At 38.6% G+C, this 18,709-nt stretch overlaps 3 protein-coding genes across 13 annotated transcripts in view; 1 reads left to right on the plus strand and 2 right to left on the minus strand.

Moving 5' to 3' along the window:
* Window positions 1-18,709, plus strand: part of Dh31-R (Diuretic hormone 31 Receptor) — a 159,071-nt gene that overhangs the window by 105,405 nt on the left and 34,957 nt on the right. For all 9 annotated transcript variants that reach the window (XM_046611871.2, XM_046611868.2, XM_046611872.2 and 6 more), the window contains one exon: window positions 6,004-6,114. In XM_046611871.2, the coding sequence (XP_046467827.1) occupies window positions 6,004-6,114 (111 nt within the window). The remainder of the gene's footprint in view (window positions 1-6,003; window positions 6,115-18,709) is intronic.
* Window positions 11,300-16,266, minus strand: LOC124212097 (uncharacterized). The gene has a single exon (XM_046611843.2). It carries the CDS (start codon window positions 15,699-15,701, stop codon window positions 12,060-12,062), a length of 3,642 nt encoding a protein of 1,213 aa, XP_046467799.1. The 5' UTR covers window positions 15,702-16,266; the 3' UTR covers window positions 11,300-12,059.
* LOC124212098 (transmembrane protein 19) overlaps window positions 18,083-18,709 on the minus strand; it is a 39,568-nt gene continuing 38,941 nt past the window's right edge. For all 3 annotated transcript variants that reach the window (XM_046611844.2, XM_046611845.2, XM_046611847.2), the window contains one exon: window positions 18,083-18,513. In XM_046611844.2, coding sequence (XP_046467800.1) covers window positions 18,351-18,513 — 163 coding nt within the window. In that variant the 3' untranslated portion in view covers window positions 18,083-18,350. The remainder of the gene's footprint in view (window positions 18,514-18,709) is intronic.

Here is an 18,709-nt window from a genome sequence, read left to right on the forward strand (position 1 = left end):
GTTATACCGATAGAATGATTTATCAGAAGCGACTTTAATTCTTAATGATAATAAATATACGGATAACGTAAATCAGTTTACAACGAAAAAAAGGAACAAAATAAAAATGTAAAGAAACTCAACAGTGGGCATGATTCCTTTATTTTCCCCAATTTAATAACGCACCGGCATGCGATAATTGTTGGCGATAACATCAGGAGCTCGTAAATTTCACGACACGCCGCCACAAGTCGGAAATGAAGCAAACTAAAAAATTTAATACCACTAGTAGGTCGAGAAGATACGCGGGAAATGAGAAAAGTTTCCGTATACTTTGGTTTTTATGAAGAGAAAAATAGAGTAAAAGGCGTACGCCGAAATGTAAAACCCAGAGATGAAAAATTGTGGGGCAAACGTTCTTCTCGAATTACTGAGTAATGACGATTTTGTGACAGAATATCACTCTCGTGAAAATATTTAAAAAAAAAAAAATGATTATTCGCATGAACGTAATTCCACGTGTTTGAACCAAACGAGCGAATCGCTTTCCTTGTAATTTCTCCGCTGCAATTTCATCGTATCAGAGAAATTCAAATAACGTCGCTCCGCAGTTTAATGGACAAAAGTTTCCGTCAGTCTTTGCCGGACATTGATTATATCGCTGCATCAGGTTTGTAGCCTAGGAAATTGGAACAAACACAAGACTAGTCGAGTAGCAGACATACACGTTCATGCAGAATACAATGCGAACTTGGAACTTGACAGTCTATCGCATCCTCTTCCTCGCCTCCGATGCAATGAGCGCAACAAATTCGTTTCAATTAACGTGACTGCTACAAAGTTTCTCTCCGCGATTCCCGGCGGCTGTTTCAGCCTGCAGTAAAGCGAAATTTTTCTCTCACATTCCTTGATCACGATCAAAAATTCAATTCTCTATCTATCGATCTTCCGTTGCAATACTTTTTCTTGTTTGGATCACGGCTAGAAATATTCAACTACGATGACGGGAATCTTAATAGAAGGATGGGTGATGATTGTGTTCACCGATCGAAAAAAAGTATAATCGTTGACTGAAGAGCCTGCAAGTTTTATATCTTCACTCGCGAATACCAACATCAGGCCGAGATAGATTTCCGAGCATAGACCAATATTTGAATGCCTTCCAAGCATAAGGGAGGCACTCAACGCACAAAAGGGAAGCGCTCGAAGCTTCGTAGTGAGGGTGGAATCGTTTTCCGAACGGCATGAATAGGTCCCTATACGATATTATGAGCCAGACTGCCAGCTCGGTCGTTCGGTATTTTTATTTTTAAATAAAAAGTGAACGGTGCATTTTTTACACGGATATACGAACCACGGTGTACCGACACCCGTGATGGAATCAATCCGTAAGACTTATTATTATTTGACTGGAAAATACAAAGAAAAACTCTCTTAGACTCACTCAAAGCTCGGTATAAGTACTCGTCTGACTAATGTTGTGCCTCGGAGCAGACACCGTTTCATCTTCTTCTCGGTATCGTTGTAACTGAATATAGTTACTTACATCGATCTTTCAAACTCTCAAAATAGTTCGCTGAACTTCCATTTCCGACGAAAAAGTTCTCCGTCACCCTTCGGTGAATTAATTTTCCGGTACGGAGTTCGAAAGTTACTCCGTATCTGTCGCTCACCCTATCTTTCGGTAAATGAAAAAAAGGAACGATAAAAAAAAATTAAGGAAAAATTGAACAGCTCCCGATATTTAATAAAAATCAAGATTCCGTTTGGCGGCAGTTTGTATGAAATTTTACTCACTTTTATTCCGATCACGAGCTTGCGATTAAATTTCATTATCGGACATTAAACTCGTACCGACACACGCGAACTTTTGACGACCTTTACGCCTGACGGCCTATCGCATCTCTGACGTTATGTATCGCAGGCTGCCGATCTTCAGGCGTTTTACGATCTTTACTCAATTACATCTAACAATTCTATAGTTTGGCAGTCAGTTCGGCCCACCGCAGTGAGTCAATGACTGTATTGAAATTCAATTCAATCTGATTTACAGTTAGATTGAAAATTCAACTCACACTTAAATTAATACCTATATTCACGCGCACCTGCGTACGGCTACAATTAACTGCAAACTCCAGGTGAATACATATTTTCTTCGTTGAGTCATCTTCGTTCTGATCCACTTTTTCTAGATATATATATATACGAGTATATACATATTCGTTGCGCGAGAAAAAATTTTCAATCAAATTAATTATTTCGCTCGAAAAAAACGTGGCTTTTCCAACTCCCTAATTCATTACTCTCTGTAATAATCGAAACACCTTTGCACGCACCTTTTTTTTTTACCATTTTCACGATGGAAAAGAAAATTACCCTCGGTTTTTCGCAACGATTATTATACGGGCAATAATTCCGTACGTTCTGCCTCGCCGTTAGTCACTGATGACAGAAACAAGATAAAATTATAACGATTCGTTCGTATAAGAAAGAAAAATAAATAGCCGGATAACGAAATTTTAGGAGGATCAAGCGATATCCTTGAACGAATTATTACCTCAGCTGTCATTGTGGTTTATTCATTGCCTGTGGGAAGAATTTTTCGAGTTTAAGCATAATGCAAACATTCCGAAGATGATAAGAAAAATAAGGCATTTATTTAGCCGAGTAATTTAACTTTCAGTGGTATATGGACGTAAATAACTTTCTAAGAACGGGGTCAGAGAATCGAGTTTCTGTAAGTAAACCGTTTGGCCAAGTTGTAAAGTTGAAACTTTTCACACGCGAACTTCGTAACTCCGAGTCCTACTACCAGGTAGTATTACTTTGATTGTTTCCCACACATTCGATAAAAAAAAACAAAATACTGAAGATTCAGCAAGCTTTTAGTTCTTAATCCTTGCAGTAACGAGGAGTATCGTTTATACCGTTGATTAATTAATTAAAAGAATACCTGCGTAAAAAAAATAGGGAAAGAAAATGAATGAAGAAAAAAGTACGGCAAAAATTGTGAGGGATGATGATTATTAGCCTCAAGAAAAATGCGTGTAGTCCTAACTACTGTTCAAACATTTTGTCATGCTACCCCCGAACGCATTGTCTCACTTTTTAATCTTCGCTCGCTGACTCGTTAAATCCGTAAGGCGGGATTTAACCCCGCTATTCAATTACAACGAGACAGTTTTTATCTGGTTTTGGAAAACTGGACGTAAGAAATGGGATCAGCTTTTACTTACGTGGAGGAATTCCTCGTAGTCTATTCGCTGTCTTTAAAAACGTTTAAAATAAAGTCTGAAAAACTCAAATTTCGGAAGTCCTTCCTTCACTTGTAACATACCCTAATCAAATTTTTTTCCTCCCCTTTTCAAACGAGAATCTGAATTATTGAGAGCGTAACTTAGGGTAGGAAATGTAAGGGATGACCCGCTTGAAGGGAAGCGTGTTTAAGACGATAAAATACCCATATAACAAATATTTTAATACAATTGTATTTTTTAATGTGCTAAAACGTATAGCAGAATGAAGAAGACTCCAGCACTTTTCTCGTATGTAAATTTAATATAAGATAATAGAGAAAAGAGAAAAAGAGAGAAGTAAAAGGAGCGTGTAAGTTTACTGAAATTGGATACTATCCTCAAAAGGAAGGTTATTTTTGACAAAACTTTTTCAACTCAACACTCGACACCGCTTTTATTATTAAGTGGGGGCCCCGAGGGTGCGAGGCATCGAAGAACAGACAGGTGTCCAGTTTCTAAAGTACTCTGTGACTAGGGGTAAGATTTAGGCAGCGCGTTAACAGCGAAGTTACGGGTCTTACGCCTCTCGGAGTTTATGTATATCCCTAAGCCCCGCAGCTCGAATATACCAATTCGGGATTGAAGCTGTTACCACGTTGGAAGTTTCAGATTTCAAAGGATCATATTTTCTCTCGAAATATATTACATGTATATAAGTGAGGAACAAAATCATCAAATTAGGAAGCTGCTTGAACAACTGTTCTCTGGGTTATACCAATTTGCCTCAAAATCTTCCGACACTTTTGTTCTGAAAAAACAGGTCTTGTCCAGAAGCTGTAGTGAAATTAATTGAAGGAAAAACGTGAAATTTACCTAAATCGCACAGTTTTTTTTACGAAACACGGCACAATCTCTGTTCAACCTTTGATATTCGGTGTAATAAACCAAGAATAAAATTATCCTTCACGTTTGAATTTCAACGGAAGATAATTTAACGGCCCTTGTGTAGAAATTCTTAATTGTTCTTTTCCGAGCTTTAGTTTGAATCCAGTTTAAAAATCGAGAGTGAAATTAAAAACGAAGGCTGCTAAAGCTGTTTATGTACCGAGTTTCATGAGGAACGTTCAAATTCATCATGTCAATCAATTTGCGTTTGTAGATTGTGCTTACCTGGATATTATTTTCCTCCGGCTTGTTTTACAAAAAGCTTTTACAGCCGTAAAATTGGTGCGTTCCGAATGGTTAATTATATTCTAATTGCCATTATAATTGGAGCTCAGTTGTAGCTAATGAGAACCGCTAACTGGCAATTTTGTTCTGCTCACTTTCAAGTTCCACGACATCGAATTGAACCGTTGAAATTTTCTCAAATCTCGCGGCACGTTGCGAGTGCGAGCGACAAGTTACTGACTGAAGGAGAAACGTCCAAAGTAAGAAATTAAGCATACGAATTTCTGCAAAATATTGTATCGAGGTGAATTTTCAAGCTTTATTATAACAGGGTTTATGAAAAAACAATTTCACCCGCAATAACGGAAACGGCACCGCATCTGCAACGAATGAATATTCATTTGTACGAGAGGAACGAGGCGAGTGTCAACTGAAATTGTAACCGCAGAGCAGAGAGAACTGCATGAGAAAAATGAGAACGACATACCGAAACGTGGAGATGAGAGGATGTATGAAAAAACTGATATGAAATACTTCAATGTTTCGAGATATAGCGCAAAAAGAGAATATTTATGATCTAGCTCGTAGGTTTAAAAAAAAGTTCACGAAAATTCGTGATTCACAGCCGTCTGTCTGCCAACTCATTTCTCCGGATAAAAGCCAGTGAGTTTCGATTGCTTGGAGGCAAACTGGGGCGAGAATAATTTCCTAAACGACGGGGAGAAACAGCGCGGCGTTATAAAGGACACTCGGTTATTGGACAACTTGTTGATATAGGTTGGCGAAATAACAGCTCCTCTTTCTTCGAGTGTCCGTACTTCAACAAGTTTGCCCCATTTATTCTCATATATACATATACAGGTATAGCGTTTACCCCTCGTGTGTACGACTCGTGTTGACTCGAATTTCATCACAACTATTCTTCTTCGCCGGTAATTGGTTGTTAAGTTACAAAAATTGCTAAAACTGTGCGTGATCATTGACTGCAAAATTTGGAGCTTGCCAAAAAAAGATGAACACTAAAATAGGACGATAAATGCCCAAGTTACAATACCGAATTTTATAATTACATTGAAGCCTCGACCACGTTTCACTCATTTTTCCTCTATTTTTCATCGCTCAATTTCTTCTGTTGCCCGGAGGGACTTTGATATTAACATAACAACCCTTTAAAGACGGGAAATTTCCGATGAAGCAATTTTAACAAGACCCTCTCGTCAAAGAGATTTTTCAGTGGCTGAATTCGGTTCTAACGTGGGGATTTTTAAGTTTAAAATGATCCGACCAACTTCACCGCGTAGTCATACTCAAACCGCCACTTTGAACCTTCAAATTCCAAAGTTGTGATCGAATTTTGTAACCGCCGAAAAAATTTGGAAAAGTTACTTCGTCAGACATTCTTCGTTTCACGTCGGGTTAATATAGTAATTGTATCAAGCCTCTCAGTCCCTGGACGGCAGAAAATATATAACTAGTTTATAAAATTCTTCGAAATATGATGGATATTTAAATCACGCAATGCTTAGCACACTTCGGTGTATTATCATATTTTTTTATTCAAATATACTAGAATTAGTCTCAATCGATTCTCATGCAACTGAACCATTTTATTTTCCAGAGCCTTATTGCCCGGGGGTTTTCGACGGCTGGTCTTGTTGGCCAAATACACCGGCTGGTACGATAGCGTTTCAGCCATGTCCTGATTTCGTCACAGGATTCGATGCGGGGCGTAAGTAAAATTTCAGATTCACAATACACGGAGTTGAACGCGTGAGGAGATTTCTCTGAAGCCCCGATTTCACGCTAAAAATTCTTACGTCGAGTCAAGTGAAAAGACTTGATAGAACATTTCTGAAATCTCTCTTTCTCTCTCTCTCTCCAAAATTGAACCTCGCAAAATTTTTTTGTCCTTATTTTCCGAGGTGAAAGAAAAAATTTCTTTTCATTGTTCGTCTGTCACGTTTTGGAATAGTATCAACGAAACGAAACAAACAGTTTATCAAACCCTCGTTAAAATCCAACCGTTACTCTAGGGTTGCTCTTTTTACGTATTCCGGTATAACACAATTATTTTCATTCTCATCGCATCATTTTTCGATGGCAATTCGTTTCTCTATTCTAGCTGCTTCCATTTATTTTAATGAGCAACTCGACTCAGGACGATCTTTCTTCTCCTGCGGCTCGCTTTCTATTCAGAACAATCCACGACGCCTCGTTAAACCGGAATGAAACAACCCTGTCAGAAAAAACGGATTCCTCATTCCATTATCTTCGAAGGCAAAACACGGATTCAAAATCGAATATAGAAAGTCTACACGAATCCTTCGTCGAGCTCCAAATACCCATTGCCAAGTAACTTATGTCCAACTCTATTGACCCCTACAAATATCGTTTAATAATAATTGACCGTGTTTTTGCAAAAATAATTCAAATTGCTCACTTCCATACGTATACTTATCGTGGATATTATTTTACTGTAACACAATTATTATAATTAATATTATTTTACGATAACACAATTATAGAAATCGGTAGCAGACTAAAACCACACAAGCTAAAGATAAGATCCACGTATACGAACTTGATTAACAACTAAACTTTATCAAAGTGTTTAATGATTAGGAGAAAACGTGATTCTCACTTTCGGCATATTTCATCTATATTCCACGTACACGGGTTGCTTCGTTGGCTGGATGATCCGAGGGGGTTGGAACTTCGTCCCTTAAATAATCCGCATTATACCTACCCACGGATGAGACTCGGTGAGCTACAGATGCCATAATATTGTTTCACCAGCTCGTCGACTCACGATGTGACTACTCGCTTACACGCGTTACGTTGTACGGATACGCTTTCCAGGGTAGAGCTTGCAGGTGATAAAGCGGCTCGAAATTTCGGTGCCAATGTACACTCTTGAAGCACGGGGCTTACCGGCCTCGGTTACCCGAAGGAAGTTACGCCGAGCTCAGAGCTGACAATAAGACGGGATGTCGGCTGTGTAACGAGTAGTTGCTCCAGCTCGCTCTGAGTCGAATTGATAACTAAATGAGAGAATTATGTAAGAGACGTGTGGGAGAGGCACAGAGCTGGCAGACAGAATCGATTCTCGAATGTTGAATTGCGAGAGTCTAAGAATTCGGTACCTTCTCCTTTCAATTATTACAGTCGTATCTTGGATTTTATTCGGCCGGGTCACGTCTTCTTAAATTTCCCGACATGACACGAATCGTAACCAACCGATATTGCCTGTATTCGCCGACATTGTGATATTTCAAATTCTTCAAATTTTTCCTCCGCGTGAAAAAAAAATGAAAAACTATACAACATAACTATTAGTATAGTACTGTTTACGTGAGACGAGTAGTGTGTTGCAAAACTAATGATTTAAATATGAATTTTAAAAAACACACAAAAGCAATAAAATTTTGCTAATAGTATAAGTAGACCTTTTTAATAAACATCTCGTGAATCGTCAAAGTCAGGCGCAGTTCACTCTCTGCTAGTGGATTTTTTTTTTAATTTAGCACCAGCCACTTTATGACCACTTGCACCTGCACTGCTACAAACTTCAAAGTTTAGACGAAACCTTGTCTGCAAATATTCTGAAAATGTACGTCGCATCAATCATCTAGTTAACAACGTTATCATGTAAATGTCTTAATTATGTCAAAACCGGGGTAAACCTGGCTTCTTCGGTCTGGCGGGTCTATAATTTCTGACAAAGTTTGAGCTCAATTTGGGATCCATCGTATAAGAGGGGCCTAGAATTCGAAGCTCAGTCTCTTTCCTTCAGTGGAAAGGTTTGACACTGTTTAATATTCCAAACTTGCCATATCCAACCCTGTTCGAATCGAACGTTTCAACGGAACCCGTAATTTGCGAGGTACTAGCTGCACTTACCCTGAAACAAGTTCTACTAATGGAACAAGTGACAGAATATTTCGAAAAAATTAACTTAACGCTTCGCGAAAGCACCTTAAATTCAGTTGGGCCTGACGTAAGTCTTAAAAGGATGCACAAGACTTTGGCTCAGGTTTAAGAATACCTGCGTACAAAATTTCAAAGAAATATAAACTAGTCCAACCTACGGTGAACGAATGTTTGGTCGTAAACATAAAACCGTTTGGTTTTTCAATACGCGAAAGCAGTTTTTTCAATGGCACTCGTAAGAAAAGTTACCTGACAACTTCATAATATGATGCTGATAAATGAATGATCGAATGAATCGATCTTCGACTTGAATAACTGACAATGTACTTATCGAAGGATGAGACTGCGTATAACAAAAAATGCCATGCCGTTGCTATAAAATGAATAAATAAATAAACGAATACGTATGAATACTGCAGGACAAAAATAATGATCGTCAAAGAGTATCAAGGGCAAAATTCAAATGGATATTATGCAAATAATAGAGAATAACCGAACAGTACGTATATATTTGAATACATAAACACTAGAATATAATAGAATAGAGATGAAGGAGAATACAGAAAAAAAGGGATGTGTCGCTTCACAATTCATTGTAATATTTGACAGTATATTTAGCGTATTGTATACATTAGAAAAGTTTAATAGCATATGCAAAAAATAGGCATACCATTTAATCGCTTGCACCATATCGGAAATAGTTTGCTGGGTATCGAAATAATTATCGCAAAATTACTTATATGGGGAGACAAATTTATTAAAAAAAAATCGAAAGGTAAAAAATTGAAACTAAGTTGAGGTTTAGTTCAGCGAGGCGAAGAAGTAAATACGTAACTCTAATTGTCACATGCGACGTAAATATAATATCTGCCGCGTAATCCCCTGCGTATATATTAATATATAATGTTAGTAAAACAATGGATCCAGTAAATTGATGCAACTAGCAGACGACCTAAGACCTTTTTGAATTTATTCTGTACAATTCTTCTTAGAGTAATCGGTAAAGCTTACAAAAATAATGTCACATTTTCCAAAGCACGATAGCAAATTGCTGGGTGGGGGTGAAAAACTCGAAACTCGAAAAAATCGACGGGTCGAAAACCCGAAATTTAATAGATCCGAATTTTAAAACAACGAATGATCAGCGTACCGAAGTTGGGATTTTCGATAAATCACTCGGTAAAATAGCTGTTTCCCCCGAAAGTTCATTTAACCGAACGCTCTCTTATCCGAAAAAGTATTTTCAGAACAGTTGGAATTACGAATGACAAAAGCACAAAATGTGGAGATACAGAAAAATGAAAGTTCCGAAAGTAAAACTTGAGAGCGGCTAATACTTCGAATAGCCGCAAAACCGTAAAAATTAATTGTCGACAATCAAAGTTCAGAAGGAACAAAATTACAATCCGCAAAATGTAAAAGGACCAGAAAGCCGAAAGGCCGCAATACGGTTGTCATAGCCACGTAGACTTATGCTAGATGGCACCAGACACTGGCCATCGGATACGGGTAACTTTGCAGAGAATATATGAGTTTCTGATGTCATCCAACCTTTCGGTATTTTGGCCATTCCGTCTTTGACGGGTTTCGGGATTTCGACCTTTCGAGTCTTCGGTCAGTCGTGATTGATAAGTTCGGATTCATAGATTTTCGACAAAGGCACGAGTCTGACATTTGAAAAGTAGACTTTTCGACTGTTCGGTATTTTCGCAATTTAATATTTTGCTTCTTATGATCATGGCCATCCTCAAGGAAAAAAATGTCGATATTTTTGCGCTCTCAATTGTTATTTTTCTACAAGTCGTGTTTTCCTATTTATGGTCTTTCTACGTTTTCAACTGTCGGTAGTTTGACTTTCGTGATTTCGTCTCGACGACTTTTTGGTCTTTCGCATTATCGCAACCCACGCAAAGTGCTTGGCGCTACGATCACGATTTTCCTATAGTGATTTGGAGTCACAGTTGCTAATTGTCACATGTTTTACCATCGTCTTTAGAAAATAGTGAAAATTATCGAGAACAGATTTCTATAACAATTGGCAACTTTGCGAAATACTACGCAGCATAGGAATTTCTGATAAAATGCGGATCGATCCCTAGGCTGTGAGAAAAAATATTGAAATCTAGTCGTCATTTTAATAAATCTTCCAATAAAATGTCTCTCCGTGTATAAACTTACAATCTTCCATTTCTTCTGGGATACCGAGTCCTGCGGACCATCCGGGGTACAACTCTCATTGTCAGCCATCCAACCATTATCTACTATTTATTGATTTTAAGGTAATATCTGCACAACTTCATGCAACAATCCGAAGTGAGGATGGTCGATCAATACGAATTGGCTTAAATGGCATTAACTAATAACAAGCAATTGGCGAAAAATTTCAAATTGTATCCACCTATAACCACGATGTCGTATTTTCTAAGAAGATAATCCAGTTCCTAAACTAGGAGATTGCAGTTCAATACGAAATAGTCTACCAATACCATCCATTACTGTGCATAATTTGAAGACTTTGTAAAATTCTTAGAGACATGCTACTTTCCTACCACGTACATCTTCCATGGCTAATATCGGTCGTCCGATACTTCCGAGGTTTGAAGTTTCATTCTTAGGTAATCCATATTCCATTTGCGCCTGCATAAATAAAACTTCATGGCCTGCGGCTATTATTATAACGTGATTAATTAGGCGTGAGGAGTCCAAATCGCGTAACTGAGTAACAATAAGAATTCTAAAAAAAAACCTTGGCCAAAACTCAAGTGTAACGAAATAAAGTAAAATTTTAAAAGATTCAGACCAACGGTACGCAACATTTTATACCGCATAATACACATAGACTGCGGCTTGCCCTAAATTTCTGTATCAATTCATTAAATTTCGTTTTGGAAATTGGAAAAGAAACCAAAGCAACGTATAATTACACTAACAATACTAGTTCATGACAATTAGTGAATGAGGATACAGGTTCTAAATAGTGGGCATTGTTTCGTACAAAAATCGTTTCATTTTGCAAAATATCGAGCGTAATACAGTAGAAACATGAATAACATACGTGAGTAAAAATTAACATATTGGTCCTTGTATACCGTGCAGTATTCAAGTGAAGAAAGGTTTATCACACAAAACAAATGCGTGTATTAAAAACTGTAAAAAAAAAAAAAATATATAAATATATTTCAAATTAGGATATATTTTCTTGACCGAATTGTAGAAAGTCAATCGCAGTGGAAAAAATGTAGAATAAGTTTTCGAGTTTTATAAACTCAAACAATTCTTGTAAAACATAAACCAATGTATAATACTACTATGATCATCTATTGTATAGATTGTTAAGTGCACAAATCAAGTAAGAACCAAAACAAAATACTAAAATTCCAAATATCCATTTGCTTCTGAGAGAAAAATTTCAAAAGCTACACGGATTAAAAAAAAAATGTCCCAGCAGGTCCACTAAAATTTTTGAGTTGATTTAACCATTTTTTAATGTATTACTAAGTGGAAAAAAAAAACTTTAAAATTACAAATTAAATGTTGATATGAAATTTCACATGTTAAAATTACAAAAAGGTGTGTCATATTCATCTAGAGAAATGTAAAAAATAACACAAATATAAAGTGGACCTGCTGGAACGTTACGTTTAGTTAAATTTTTCCAACAGTGATATAGTTGCTCGCATAACAATTCAGTTTGATCATTCACTCGATATCACAAGTTTTGGAATTATTCGCAGGTCAGATTGATCAGTGCTCAAGGCAGTCGGAATAATCGAATTTGACCAAAGATTCGTGTAGGATTACCAAGATACCGGGGTGACTGGATTTTCGTAAGTCATCTATAACGGCCTGGAGACGGTCATTGTGCTTTTTCCATTTATTGTCGGATAACAAATGTGTAGCAATAAGAGTACAGTGAACCTGCCCTCTCTGGACAAGCACTTCGATGATATTCAGCATGATTTCTTCACTGCTCTCATTTTTGTTGAAATTGCGTGACGATAAAAAAAATGACAATTGTTTCGATAAAGGAACAATGTATTCAGGAGTAAAAATCTCGATAAGTGTTGAAATCTTCTCCGCTATCCTAGTACCAAAGTCTACCGAGGTCGTTGACCTCCTGAACTCGATCGAAAAAACAAGATTCAAGTAAGTAGTAGCATCTTGATACGGTTTCAGAGCAGAGTTAAAAATTTGCAACATGCTCTCAAAGATTCTTACATCATATTCATCGATTGGTTTATTAAGAAAATTGCTGAAAAATCTAGAAACCATAAAGTTCACTGGGTAGAATTTGAAACATTTAGGATGTGATTTGTCCCAATGCTCTTTTACGATTTCCCGAAAGAAATTTCCAAAGAATTTAAACCTCGCCTCATTATATCTATTCGTCGCAAGAAGATAACTGTCTATAGCAAATCTTTGACCGACATTAAAAATAACTGAATTATAATCAAAAACAAACAAATGTTTTACTATCAAACTCTGGGAATAGTCCTCAGAAAGAATATTAGTAGCGGCAGAATCTATATTACTAATCAAATCGCACGCTAGGTTTACGTATACCATCGGAATCTTGCCCTTCTCTTCCATCGATTCCATTGTTTTGAGAACCGTAGTAATGTATTCGTTAATATACTGATTAGGCACTTGAGACAATTTTGTAAGCCTTTTGAAAACTTCGTCGTCGTCGGTTGCGGTCAAGTTTTTCAAGCACAGCGTAAACATACTCCAGGTACGAGAATCTGGCTGATTGCAGAAGACGTTGAAAATTTTGTCGAATACCACCGCTCTGATCGAGGAATGAGTTTGGTTGATCCACAGCTCGGTAAGGTAGGTGAATATTTCGTCAAGAGGTGCGACCAAGTACATCAGTCTGACCCCGTGTTTCATCACCGAGACTCGACGTTCCGTCAACATCTTTGCGAATGGCATTACTCTGACGATTGGTACATGATGGCATACGCTTACTAGTGATCGTATCGCTGCTTGTAGATAATCTCCCACGCAGAATTTTCCAATAAAATCTAGGGAGACCGGCGGATTTACCTTCTGTATGTTTAAGGTGATGGCCCTAACCATTGCGTAGTTAGATTTTGCTTTGGGGTCATCCATGTCAATTTTATCATCGCTAGGTACGTAAGGTTCAAATATTTCCGTGAAAGTTTCACCATCGGACAGTAACGCCAAGGTCGCTATCGATGTATCGGATTTTGTTGGATTAGGGTATCTTTTCAGAGATTTTCTAAAGATGAATATGGGTAAGGTTTGGTACCATTGACATCTTTTTACAAAAATTGATAACCACTTTTTACGTAAATCTGATTTTTCTGCATTATTTAAACACTCACGCCAGTATCGTAAGACTCGATGATATTGTGTGTGTAGCATGTCACAAGTGATCTTCATATTGAAGGCCCAGAAATTAGGGAGATCGCAAATCCACTCGTTATACACATCGAATTCGTTTTTTCTGACCAATAACAGAATACGCTCCCTTGAATAAAGATCATCACGGTTCTTTTCAGTAAGCACGAAATCTTTAATTTTTTGAAAAATCCACGGATAATCTTTGATGGAAAATTTTTTCATTCTTCCCCTCGATTTCTTGATACGGTTGTTATGATTCCAGAGTGCGGTTGCGAGGCAATAAACGATGTTGGCAGTTGATTCGTTCCAAATTTCACTGTCGAATGGATATTGCTTCGGTATATTTTTTATCATTTGGTCCAAAAAAAGCCTCTCCAATTGAGGATACTCCTCGAACATAGTCCAATCTTGATAGTACGACTTCATTTTTAAGTCAATTAAAAATCGTAGGTAATTGTCCACGGGACGGTAATTTATCACACAGTAATAAAGAGCCGACTGTAGAACTTTTAGTATGGCAGGAACTTGTCTGATTGTGAAACAATTTTGGTGGAACTCTACTAGCTGGATATATTTATCCAACACTTGCCAATGCTGCACGTGGAGCTTTTCTAAATCAAACCACTGTGTAAAATTCTTTATACACTTGTAGAAGACGAACTTTTGATCATTCTTGTGTTTATCAAATATGTAATTCAACACACCGTAAAATGCTGGCTTGTCGTCGTTAGCCTTGCAAGTGTAAATTAGTTGATACAACAGTTCAAGACGTTTACCGGGATCCGAAGTCTTGGCTAATTCACTTTTTATCATACCGAGTGCCTCGAGCGTGGGTAGGTAACATCTCCAAGACTTTTCGGTATTGTCAAGATACCATTCCGTGTCGTCCTCGAGCTTCATTCTTGCCAGACGGACTCTGTCTACCGCAGGCAGGATTTTTAGGAGATCACATGTGATTAACGACTTGCAGGTGAGTAAATCTTTTCCGTACACGGTTTTAAAGGTATTGAGAATCAGAGTCGCCTTGTTTTCTTCCGGTTCGTAATATTCAAGAACGGAGCTGACGTCACTGTAGCGGAAATCTTCGATTTCCGGAGGAAACGTGTTTTTGAACATGTTTGCAAAATCATCATCGGACAATTTCTGACTGACTATTTTCAGGGGGAGTAGTCTCAAGTATCGATTTGGCTGTTCGACGAGCAATTTCAACCGCTTTCTAATGAATTTCCGAGACGCCTTCTTGCCAAGTTTTACATTCAGCAATAATTCATGCGTATTGTAAATCTCGATAAAATCGTCGAGATGTTTGTTCGCAATTTCGGGTAAGAAATTTTTATAGTCTTGAATATTGATCTTGTGAAAGACCCTCGTGGTTTTATCGGTCGGATAGCTTAGTTTCAAGTACTTTATCACTAGGTCCGGATGCTTTTGGTAAAACCTCTCTACAGCCTTATACGGTAGCACAATATTCTTCTCGGTTATCATTTTCCACGCGAACTTTTCCTTGCAAGCTCCGAGCAGCGGGACGGCCTGACTAATGCCATACTGTTCGGCCACGGCTGAGAAAAATTCCGCTGCTACCGCAGTATTCTTCAAATGAATCCCCAAATTTTTTATTGTCTTCAAGCGAGCGTAGAGCGATATGTGTGGAAAGACTTTCGTTGTGAAGTAGGCCGCGTTTATGACTTTGCTGTTGGATCCTTCGAAAAACCAGGTGGCTCGAATGACTCGAGCCACGACGACGATGTCGTCGCTTTTCAAGGCATTGATTATCCCCTCGTAAGATCGCAGAAGCTTCGCAACCTCGACTTCAACCAGCGGCTTCAACGGCTTCGGAAAATCTGGATCCGATACTCCAGGATCCTCTGAGGAAGATTCGCAGTCCTCGTATCCCGCCATTTTCCTTGCAGTGGTATTGATTGTCCGTTGTTTTTCGCCGGAAGTGCAACCCGCGATAGCCTGAATGGCCTTCAGATAGGCTGGCATTGTTTCTATGTCTGGACTATCACGCTTGCTCATCGCAACTCGATGCTCGGAATCCCTCAACGTTAACAATCGCACATCGGATGATCACTCCAGTTTTCTTCCGTCCCTCAGCTTCCAGTCTTCACAGAGTTCACAAAACCAAAGAATCACTGCACGGCTCTGCCAACCGCAAAATATCGAATCAGCTTACAGTGACAGATTGAAGTCGATCACTGCAAACCGCCAAGTGACCCCGAGTACAGCTCGAGAATATCCATCCGTGATTGGGCGCGTCGGTAAATAAAAACTCCACACAACGGTAACCAACGGCTCGAGGAGTAATCGAAGAAACGTAAATAAATGTCGCTGCCGGACCGGCCCGCAAGTCGCACGAGCGATGCTGTTCCTGCCACGCCAACAACTGTCACCACGCTGCGTAAGATCCAAGCTGCTTCAACTGCCAGCAGACGGTTACGTTGTTGAACGTAGATTATATCACGACCTTGACGCCGGCCGTCTCCACGATGCCTAGGAAACACGCTGCCCGTTGACTCTCACGACCTCTGCCACAACCATGTATTTCCATCCACACTTCACGGAGGTGTGTCTCGGCTGATCGTTAACTTTCGCCCTGAATTGACGCGAGATGGCGTTGCGGATGGGGCGAGTCGTAGCGCCATGTTCGGGCTGCGTTCCGATATTTTTTATCTCTTTTACGCCGCCGAATTCGTGACTAGCTCTGCCTCTGCCCTATGGGGAGTTTTCAGCGTTGCCAGCTATTGACGGAACGCATCCTTAGTAACCCAGTTGGACGGTACAACTGAGGGAAAAAATTCTTTGATTATAATACAGCGTTTTCATTCGATGGTAATAAGCTGAAAAATTAATATTCTTCTGCTGGTTTTCACATATCTTAGCGAGCATTTCACTGCCGCGGTGTAAGAAAACAGTTCTATCATCGAAATACTTCTTTCGCCATCATCGCGAAATCATTCTTTCTCCAACCAGTAATCTTTATTCACTGCGTAGAAAATACACTGCGAACAGCGCATTCATCTATCCAGCGTTACCGTTTCTCTTTTGTAAAGTTGTGAGCAATCTTGGGAATACCGTGTTCGCTGTTCGTCAAAACTTTTGCCCTCGGATCATCTGCTTTGTGCAGTTTGAACTGCTGCATCATCCAAACACTCGTATGTTAAAACAGAATCTTAAATCGCTGTTTCACTTTCTTTTTTTTTTGGTTATTCGTGTAAAATAGCGACCTTCAATAATGTTTTACAATCTTATGCAACCCCTTTAATTTGAATGCAGTACGTTTAAAAATATTTTCAATCATCCTACTCGTCCATGTACCGCAGAATCACAAACTCTTTATGGTCTAACATATTTTCGCAAAATAAGATTCGAGATCGCATAGAGTTGGGCATCTTAACACATTCGGAAGCTCTTCAACACAGCTTCAACGGATTTTTATACTGTACCGTACAACATGTTCATTTTTCTATTCGTAATTTAAGGTAGAATAACAAAGTTCCAGCGATAAATCGAATTAAGTATCACTCCGGTGATAATATCAGCAGATATTTTATTATCTTACGGTAGATGCAAAAACCTAGTCCAGGCCACAACGAAGTTTAACTTTGCATTTATTTTTAACCGACTCGTCATAGCAATGCTCGACCAGTTCCAATTGAAAAATATTACCTAAACTTTTCCAGTGTAACGGGTATCTTGTAGCATTTTAGCAAAAATATACCTGTATGTATAAAGTTCCGAGTTAAGGGCAAAGATGCTTGATTGCGAGGAAACCTTTTTCAAGTAATTGATATGGAAATAATCAAGAAGTCTACCCTTCGTAAAGCATGCAGTTCAAAACAATCTTACGCAAATATCTCAATTCCGTTCCAACTGAAGTGAATCAAACTTCCGCGGTATATAAAACAAGCTTAGAATTCGTGTCGAAGTTTAAGGTAGATTTTGGGCATCCGCATGCCGGAAACACTTCGTACTTCGTGGCCAGGGAAAGGGAAGTAACTTTGTGTGGGTAAACCGGATGCTATAGAATATTAAAAACTCACCGATTAGTTCGCTTTAACGTAATACCTTCGAGTCTCGTGAATAAATTATTTCACTGCAAAGCCCGAACTCTGGGGCAGCCTGGTTGCGCTTTCCCCGAAACAAACCAGGAGCAATAGCCTATCAGAGCGAAAACTTTGAAAAGACGAAAGTGTCGAAGAAATTCCCAGCGTCTTCTCTGAAGTTCTGCAAATTGAGCTGCTCTGCTGAGGTGAATGCTTAAACGTGGAACAAAACTTTCACGAAGATTCTTAAACTTCTATCTTTGATGTCACGGGGTACGACTTGCAATAAAAATCAGCGTAATTTTTCATCTCAGAGGAGGGAAATCTTCAATTACAATTTAATACCCACCGTCCTTGACCTCGATTCCTCGTTTTATTCTCTAAAATGACCTAGCAATTTTTCTTTCATAACAATGATTTTTATTCAATAAGTAGTCGATGAAGCAAACTTTCCATAATATTTTCTGAATTCTTCTCCTGTGATTCCAGAGGACCCATTGTAACCGTGCAATCGTACACCGGATCTACCGTGTGTATTCTTCTTTACTTGGTTTCATCAATTTAGGAGATTTGCGCTATAAAATCACATTCAATTTCGACATTTCACAAAATAATTGGGATATCATAATTTGTTCGGTAGTTTATTCCATATCAATCGTTCAGCAGCATCGGGGTTCAGAGCTGGCCTGAGCTCGTCGCTGATATCCAAGTAATGCAATTCGTTGCCTTTCTGTACAGGCTTCCAGCTAATTTTCACTAATTCGGTTTCGGCTGGTACAGGAATTCTGCAAAATCGACAAATAGGCTTGTTACACTTGTCTCGGCACGAGGTCGAGGATAAATTTCACCAAAAACCGCTCTCAATCAGCGTTACACTCGAGAATATATTCAAATCATTTTAGCCAACTGCAGCATCTCTCACGGTCGTCGAAAATTATCAATCGTAGAACCGATCTTTCTGCATTGTTGAAAACTCCGCAT

This window comes from Neodiprion pinetum, chromosome 2 (assembly GCF_021155775.2).
Source record: "Neodiprion pinetum isolate iyNeoPine1 chromosome 2, iyNeoPine1.2, whole genome shotgun sequence".
NCBI lineage: Eukaryota > Metazoa > Arthropoda > Insecta > Hymenoptera > Diprionidae > Neodiprion > Neodiprion pinetum.